Source organism: Halyomorpha halys, unplaced genomic scaffold (genome assembly GCF_000696795.3).
Source record: "Halyomorpha halys isolate HHAL.00 unplaced genomic scaffold, Hhal_1.1 Scaffold2077.1, whole genome shotgun sequence".
Lineage (NCBI taxonomy): Eukaryota > Metazoa > Arthropoda > Insecta > Hemiptera > Pentatomidae > Halyomorpha > Halyomorpha halys.
This window is the reverse complement of record NW_027110586.1, coordinates 181039-190737: the sequence shown is the minus strand read 5'-3', so window position 1 is coordinate 190737 and position 9699 is coordinate 181039. Positions and strand designations below refer to the sequence as shown.

Here is a 9699-nt window from a genome sequence, read left to right as displayed (position 1 = left end):
AAAATATTGCTATTAATTAATTAATTTTTAATTATTTATAAATCTAATTGGTGTAAATTAGTATTGTGATCAAAATAAATAAACTTAAATATAGATGTACGCATTTTTTTTTTTATGGTGTGTAATAAACAGTAAGGTTATTTTACGCCTGGATACATAATCTTTAAAAGGTATTAACAATTATTACAATACATAATTAAGGTAATAAAACTTGAGAATAATTTTAATTAAATTCAATTCTATTTAAAATTTTCAAAATAAATTAAATTACATTTCAAAACCCAAATTTACAATTTAATTTAAATAAATCCAACAATATCTATTTCACAAATTGGTTGAAAATGACTTAGTTCATGAAAAACTGATTGAATAAGCAAGTATATTGTTTTTCTATTACTACAAAGAGTATTAAAAAAAATATATGTTTTTGTTTTTTAATCGGCAGTAAATTGATAATCTTTAATAAATAATAAATAAATGTCAATAGTGTACATTAAAAATTTATAAACCTGTATTATGAAACATAAATAACATGAAGTAAGCAATATTTATGCTATCAGATCATTTTATCATTTCTTGTTACTTTTTCATAATTTATAAATACACTTTTTCAGTTTCTAGCCAGCTCTGATTGCTGCTTTGAGGCTGAGAGAAAAAAAATTAAAACATTTTTATAAATAAAATCCATGTTTGTCTTCAAATTTTGGAGTAAATTGATTAAATTATATATTTTATTAATAATACTGTGATGGAAATTGAAGTAAATTTAATTAGGAGGTAATTTAATTAGGGAATTGATTGGAAAAAGAGTTATAAATTCGTATTTTCTTAGTAAAATTAAAATGAATACTAAACTAGCCAAAATTAATACCTATTGAAGTACCTTTCTTCCAAAACCTTTCAATAATACTTAATCTTAATTTGTAGGATGATACTACACAATGAACAAAGTTGATATTTATAGACCTCAAAAATATAATAAAACATTGTTTAACTTCTTTTGTTGCTTAATTTAAAATTCAATGTAAATATATTTTCTTTTTACAAATCTAATATGAAAAATTATGTTATATGGGAATTTTCCTAATTTTGTTTTCTTTTTAACTAATGAAGTCAAGGATGGCATTACAAGTTTAAAATGCTGCATAACTAAGTTCATTGTTAACTATTTATATTTCTTGATTATTTTTACTGGAATTAATTTATAATATAATTTTTTTTTGTTTCTTTTGGGTACATAAACTAATAGGTATAATAAATAAATACAATTAATATAAAAATCTACAGATCTATAAAACATCAAACTATTGTACTGTTGAAAAACTGTTTAAAAAAAAAAAATTTTACCTTAAAATGACATCCCTAATAATCATAATTTAGTTATATGTCTCGTGATAATTTTATGATTAAAATTTTTATGTCTCCCCTGAGTAACAATATTCACCAAGTAATAGAAAGTTTTAAAAAAAAGAAAAGAGAAATAACAAATAAACAATGTGGATACTTTTTAAGTTGCAAATACGTTGTTGTTACTATTTAAAAAAATATATTTTACTCTTCTAAAATTGCAAGCCAGCTGTGCAAATAGTTCATGATTGCTATTTTTTAAATTGCCACATTGTTGTATTTAACAAACAGTGTGTTGCTGTTTATCAAATGTAGAAAATAATTTATGAACTATATTTCATAAAGCTGATTGATGTATGACATAGAGTGCGATTTTAAATCTTAAAATAAAAATTAAACACAACGTTCTTATGAATATAAATTTAATGATTTTATGTCTGTATCAACTGTGAGGAAGTTGATAACTCATTTCCTAATTAACTAGACTTATCAACTTTTTCAAGGTAGGTATGGATATAGTTTGAACAGCTTTGAAATATTTAGTCTTGTGTATAAGACTACAAATAAATACACAGATATAATAGAAGTTCTTTCAATGTTTTTGCAATTATTAAATAAATTCAATTGGTATTCACATCAACTGCTCTTTAAAGTTATTTTATTCAAAAATCAAGCAACTTACACCACTGATAAATAAGGTTTGATATAGCAGAACGTAAGAATTTTTGGATGTTATTTGAAAGAGAGGGGATGTATGGTAGTGGCCAGTAAAAGGGGATAGAAAGGGATTGTGAAGAATTAGGTGAAGTGGTGAGACAATTTTTGTAGTTGTATATAAGTTTATGAATGATATGGAGAGGGAAGTTAATACCTAAAAGTATTGGCTTAATGTGGTGTGTTTTTTTTTTTCATGGAAATTGGAATCTGAAAGGGAAAGGCCTTGGTGAATAAAGTTATTGGCTACGTTAATTCTTTGATGGTAAAGATGCTGGGAGTGGTAATTTAGAAGTCTGCCTGAGGCTCGCCTGGTTTGGTGTACCAGTCAGTGGATATGGTGTTGTCTGGATTTCTTATGATGGGGAGGTTAAGGAACAAAAGGGAGTTATTATTTTCAATTTCTACAGTAAAATTAAAGCGTGGATGGTAAGAATAATTAATTCTTGCGTTCCGCTTCCTAACCTTCGTATTGCTTTTAGACCTCACAATACACTATCTAATAATCAATGACAAATAAATGTTGGTAATTTCATTTAATAATTTGATTTCCAACAAACATTAGTTTTTTTGTTTAACACTACTGAGAATGAAATTATTTAAAATTATTATGAAATGAACTTATAATCAATACACAACACAAAAGTTAGACTAAGACCCAGAGAACGATTTATTAGTCCTACATTTTGGTTTTCTGAACTAAAATATTATTTTTTTTTTTTAAGCTCTATAATCCTTTTCTGTATAAATAAAAAAATAATTTCAGAATTAAATATATAGTATAATATACTTATTGGATTGGAATGATTGGAGAAGATGGTTGGGGGTATAGTCCACAGCAAAGATATAACAAAAACTTATTTATTTGTCCCAACGTTTCGACCTAAATTTCAGGCTTTCATCAGAATACTTAGTAACTTGGGCCGAGTTGCCAAATATTCTACAAAGAGTGTTTATAAATGATGATCCAAAAATCACATTCCTCTTTAATAATAAATTATTATAAAAATTAGGTCAATATCCTACCAGTAAAAATTAGTGCTAAATAAAATTATGACTACATTGACATAGATTCAATATTTAGTTATTAATGGTTCATTAATAAATAAAAATTCATAATAAATATCCCTGATGATTTATTTATAGTTTACATTATTTATTACTAATTTTTTTTCAGTTTTGTATCACACTTTGTTTTAAAGCTTAATTTCAATAATTTACAGAGGAAATTTAAATAAACAGTCAGTAGAATCATTTATTAGTTAATTAAAATAATTTATTTACATTTACAGGATGTGTAGTTGCCAATCGATTAACCGAAAATCCAAACTGGAATGTGTTGCTCATAGAAGCGGGTGGAGACGAAAATTTTGTAACAGATGTCCCACTATTCTACCAACAACTATCACAGACCCGTTTCAATTGGAATTATACAACAATTAACCAACCAAAGGCTTGTCTTAGTAAGTAACTCTCTGGTACAACTGGGTTGTTAATATATTAAAATACAAATTACAAGAGGTGTAAATTATCTATAGGCAAACACAAATTAAGAAAGTTATTTCTAAGGCATATGGTATCTGTATATCAGTTCTACAAGATTCTTGATTCATAATCCCAATAGTTGGTAATGTTTACTTACATAATTTTGAATATCTAAATGTTTTGATTTTGTTTTTTTCGTACCCTCCTGAAAAAATAAAAAATGGTTTAATATACACATATGGTTTATACACACATATAAATAGGTGAAGATATATGTAAACCTGTGGAATATGAAATTCTTTGGACTGTCTTGCGGCATTATAAGGTGTTGATTACAAGGTAGAATAGAATACATTAACCTATGGCTAACACAGTTGAATTAATGGAACGTGAAGGGACCATTCCGCTATCTATATATATAATACATGAAATGTGTTATGTATACTTTAGTGCATCTTTTCCCTTTGATTGCCTTATAAGAAGTTTTTGTGAGATTACAAGAATATATCTGAATGAGATATTTTGAATAAATATATTTATTATCTTTTAAAAACTTTTCTCAGGAGGATGAGAAAAGCAGTGAAAGTTAGAAAATGGCCAAAATCGCTTAAATACTTTGTTATGTAGAACATTTTCTAATGTTTAGAAACTTAAACTACAACGTATACACTTAACCTAGTTTTTATATTTATCCTATTAAAATAAGTCATATTAGCTTTACATCTTTTAAATATGGTAACAAGCAAAATGTAACTTTAGCAATTTAAAAATGTTTTGTATTTAACCAGTAGTCATTTACCATAAATTGATACTGATATAAGTATTTTAATAAAAAATAATTTTTTCATAATTTCATATTAATAAAAAAATTATAGAGATTTTTTAATCAAACCAAGCTTAATATTGCTGGATTAGATGCAAATGTAGTATACCTAATGCTAATTGTTTCTATCACATTTTTCAGGTACAGGAGGTGTATGTGACTATCCAAGAGGCAAAGGAATGGGAGGATCGAGCACTACAAATGCAATGATGTATGTAAGAGGTAATAGAGCTGATTTTGATGAGTGGGAAAGAGCAGGAAACCCAGGATGGGGATACAAAAGCGTTCTACCTTATTTCCTTAAATCGGAGAATGTAACTGCACCAGAGCTTCAAGGGTCGCCCTTTCGTAGCAATGAAGGCCCATTGTCTGTAGGCTACGCTAGATACAAATCCAGGTTCAGGGATGACTTGATTAATGCAGGAAAAGACTATGGACTGGCCGAAAGAGATTACAATGGAATAAATCAAAATGGAATCGGTGTGACACAGCTCACTGTAGATGGGCCTAACCGGTGTAGTACATCCAAGGCATTTCTTAATCCAATTAAGAATAGAAAAAATTTGTATATCTTCAAAAATTCTCATGCAACAAGGGTTTTAATTAACAGATCCACTAAAAAAGCTATAGGAGTAGAGTTTGTTCATAAAGGGAGAAGACGTCGTGCTTTTGCAGTAAAAGAAATAATTTTATCTGCTGGTGCCATTAACACACCTCAGTTATTAATGCTTTCAGGAGTAGGTCCCAGACGGCATCTAGAGCAAAATAATATTTCTGTTATAGCAGATCTTCCAGTTGGGAAAAATCTTCAAGATCACAATCTATTGGGAATACAATTTCTGGTCAATGAGCAAGTAAATATCATCAATTCCACATTTTTAAATTCATCAGCAATTTTAGAATATGCAAAAAATAAATCAGGAATACTTACAACGAATGGCATAGATGCATTAGCATTTTTCAACTTGAAGAAAAGTGATTCCTTACCACCAGAAATTCAGTTTCATTTAACTACCCTAACTCCAAATCGAGATAACCTCCCCATTGTAGTTATTGGATTGACACTGCTAGATCCAAAAAGTAAAGGTTTTGTTAGACTTAATTCACCTGACCCTTTTGACAAACCTTTAATTCATCCTAACTATTATGGAAGAAAAAGTGACTTCAAAAGGACTGTAGCAGGAGTTAAAGAAGCAATTAATTTTATGAGTACTGATGCTTTAAAGAGATATGATCCTAAATTAGTCACCAGAACTGTTCCAACTTGTGCCCCACTAATCAATGTTAGTTTAGACACTTATCTAGATTGTTACATACAATACCATACAAGAACAATTTATCACCCAATAGGCACAGCAAAAATGGGTCCCAAATCTGACAAATCAGCAGTAGTTGATCCTGAATTGCAAGTCTATGGAATATCACATTTACGAGTAATTGATGCATCTATAATGCCAAAAATAACACGTGGAAACACAAATGCTCCTGTGATAATGATTGGAGAAAAGGGAGCTGATTTAATTAAAAAGAAATATACTAGTAGCATTTTGTCTTTACTATTGTCCTGGGCAAGGTAACAAAATTAAATTTTACCGAAGATTCGAGAAGAAATTTAAATGCCATCATTACTACATAAAATAAAAATAATAATGGAAATATCTTGTGTAAAATAAAATTGTTTTTGAATGTAAGATTGATATAGATTTCATTAAGATTATATTAATCAGAAATGAAAATATTTGATGTATTATATCAAAAACTTGGGTTGAACTGAAAATAAATTTCCCTTTTTTTTTTTTTTTTTTTTTTATTTGGAAATATGTTGGGATCTGTTGAAAATTTTCATATTTTTTACAAATTTCAGTACACCCCAGATACAAATGAAAAATCTGATAAAAGGAATCTTAAAAGACTTTTTTTATATTAAACTGAAGTAGAATAACAATTTTAAAATTAACTACAAATAGTGATTTAAAATACAGCTTACAAAATATGTTATGGAATTTTATAGATCTTTATTTCACTTTAAAACTGCCAGTTTCAGTTTTTTTAATCGTTTCTGACACATATTTTATATTTCATACAATTCCCTGCTGGCCCCTGTTTCAGTCAAACCCAAAGTCCATTATATTCCTATTTTAAAAGGGGCGTTAGAATACCCTCTTCATTTTAAGATATGTATTCAGTGGTTTCAATTTTAACAAAAATTGTCAAGGATAATGAACTCTTACCACTACAAAGTGTAATGAAATAGTATCCTCATCCTGATGAAAAAAATAACTTATTAATTGGTCATTTCAGAGCACTGGTTCTCAAACTCATTAGACACATACCTTCTTTTCAGGAAAATAAAAAAAAATCATAAATATCCTTGAAATTTATCTTTCTTCAAAAAAGAAAATAAACATAATATAAATATCTGGTCTTAATATGTATGAATATATCTGCACAATGAAAAGTGACTACAGTTTTTTATTGGAAATATCATTTCTGTAAAAAGTTAATGAACTTAAAAAGAATTTTTATTTCTAACTATTTTTGATTACAATACACATTGGAAAAAGAAGACATCAAGGTACAAATTTAATTTTGAGGTTATGAATGGTAAATGGTGAAATAAATAAGGTTGTTTTAAATAAAAAAACAACTTTATTTTTATTATTTTTGTTTTTTAACGGTATGAATAAACCTGATGGAACAAAATAATATTATTTAGGTTCTGCTACTACCTCTAATATCCATTTGTTTATTTTATCATGATGAGGCTCATAACTTCAATAAATCCTCACTCTATTAGATAAAACATGACAGCAATCAACAGCTTCTTTATAGGGATCCGCAATGCAACATTTAACATTAGTATCTGTTTCTGTTACCAGAATTTTTGGTTTTCTTGTACAATCATTGATCTCAGATTATCCTAAGTAGATAATTCAATAAGTTGCTCCTGTATTAACGTGGATTTGTCTGAGTTTTGTGGGTCTGCTTGCAAAAGGTATCCTAGATCAGCGGTTTCAAAACTTTTTTTGACACGGAACTATTTTTAGGCTAAGCAAATTCTGCTTTTGTTGAACTAAGAAAAAATTGTGCCACCCTTATGGAGTTAAAAAAAAATACAAAAATGTTGCCACAATTATCCTTAAAGTAGTTGACTATGCTGGGAAATAAGAATAAAGTGTGCACATTAAATAATGGAATGCTCTGTACATTTGCTTTTTTAATTAAAAATTTTTTGTATTATTTTGAGAAAGTGGTATTCACTAGCAGCATCCCTGGGAGTCACAGCACCTTGTTTGGGAATCATTGTCTAGATACTGGATTCTAGATGGCCCAACTTCCATCGTGTATTATATGCTGTTACTTGTATATAATGTACCTATCTTTAAGAGTATCCCTCCAATGGCGATAAAATACGCCATGCTCCTAAGAAATTGTATTGTTCTCCTTGCTTTTAGGCTATAAAATGGATTCATAAATTTTGTTCTGTGTTTACATAAGTGGATTAGTGTTTTTCCTTTTTCACTGGTTTTAGAGTCTGCCTTATTGAAATCCCAAACAAAATATCCTTCCGGAAACCCATAACTTATGCCATACACTCCCTCCTTAGCACTTGTTTTCATACTCATTCATATTACACTCAATGTTCAAAAAGTCATTACCAATTAATTTAGAGTTAGTTATTTTTACTGGCCACAATTATCTTTCTTAATATCGACTTTTTAAGGAACTGTTGGCATCATTGTTGCACCCTTAAATTAATTTAGATTTTTCATAGAACCCTTCCAGGAACAACTTTGGGAACCACTGTACTGGAATAACCAGTTTAGAAATAAAAGATTACTTAAGTTTGTAATTTGTTTTTACATGATTAGTTTTCACAATCAGTTAATTCTGGAATAATACTTTTCAGAAGGCTCTAATTTCCCTCACTTTAATTTTTGATTGTTAATATCATTTTGGAAAAATAACTGGAATGAAAAAAAAAAAAAAAAAAGAATCACATCTCAATCTACCTCATACATCCCAGGGTCCACCAGTGTGGTTGCACACTGAGAAACACACATATGTTTTTGGTTGATTATAGGTAATTTGAATTGATAATTTTCTGACATATAAACTTAGAAAGCTTAACTACTTATTAGTGCATTAATTTGACGAAAATTGACTTTTACCTGTAATAAACAAAAATCATTGGATTCATTGAATACTGTGAGGAGTCTAGTTCTAAGGATGGTTTTAATAACTGGCCCCCACTCTCTCTTCATTTCTTCCACTCTCCCTCTTCCTTATTGCAACACAAACCTTAAAATTATTAAAGCTTTAACCCCCACAGACCAGTGGCTAAGCAGTATTTGCAATACTTAATCTTGAGTTTTCTATAAATATAACTTAGAAATGGGCACTCTAGGCAGGAGCTGTACAGTAGTAACAATGCCAATTACAAAAACAAACAGACAGCTTTTATTATATAGATATCTCATTCATCATGCGTGAGATATTTTTAAAGCCTATAAATATCAGAGTTAGTGTACTACTAAGCCGACTATTACAGAAAAATTAAGACGCAAACGAAAATATATAACTGACTTCATCTCAATAGGGCTGACATGTATTTTTGAAAAATTAACTTATGCTGGCATGAACCTCGAAATTAAGTCTCGTCATTGTTCACATCGATCGGTCAAATGATGAATTCTTTAACATAAAAGTAAAAAACACTTAGTATTCGATAACACCAATGTATGTAGGTACCATGGACTGGAAAAGGGAATAAGGACATGATTTGCTCTTCCGAGCATAATACGATTGTTTTGCACCTTTGGTTTAGCTTCTGAGACTGTGGTAGCGAGTTAGGGTGCTAGATGAGATCATCTCGGATTAGGGACACTGATTTGTCTCTTAATGGATAAAATAACGACATGCTTCAAAGTACATGTTGTTAGTCTCTCTCGCTAAATGTGCTACCAGTTCAGTATTGCTACTTACTTTTACAGGTTACAATAATAGCTACACAACATTTTCACTGCTTTAATTAACAGTTTTTTTTTATGAAATCGCCTTTAAAAACTAAAATCATAATAATGCTCTTCTTGCAAGTCGGAAAGCGGTTGAACCTCAACAAGAGAACATGCAGGAATGTAGTGAAAATAAAATTAATAGACCTAAGGGTTACATAGAACATATTCGTCCTTAGCGAATAAAAGTTTATTATCACAAGGCAGTTTGTTAAGGCTGATAAAAATAAAGCGATATCATTTCATAGGTACGAGTAACACAATTAACCAGTAAAATTAAAATCTGGACATTAAATACGATTCGTATGCATTTCT

The 9699-nt window shown here is 29.0% G+C and overlaps 1 protein-coding gene and 1 long non-coding RNA gene across 2 annotated transcripts in view; one reads left to right on the top strand and one right to left on the bottom strand.

Moving 5' to 3' along the window:
- LOC106691099 (glucose dehydrogenase [FAD, quinone]) overlaps positions 1 to 6060 on the top strand; it is a 6833-nt gene extending 773 nt beyond the window's left edge. Inside the window, exons 2-3 of the mRNA XM_014436759.3 lie at positions 3354 to 3524; positions 4511 to 6060. Of these exons, the coding sequence (XP_014292245.1) occupies positions 3354 to 3524; positions 4511 to 5946 (1607 nt within the window). The 3' untranslated portion in view covers positions 5947 to 6060. The remainder of the gene's footprint in view (positions 1 to 3353; positions 3525 to 4510) is intronic.
- LOC136796090 (uncharacterized) lies at positions 3181 to 9693 on the bottom strand. Its single transcript, XR_010843787.1, has 2 exons — positions 8542 to 9693; positions 3181 to 3751 (listed from the first exon to the last, which is right to left on the bottom strand). It is a non-coding gene; the product is annotated as an uncharacterized lncRNA (long non-coding RNA).
- Positions 9694 to 9699: the final 6 nt, after the last annotated feature.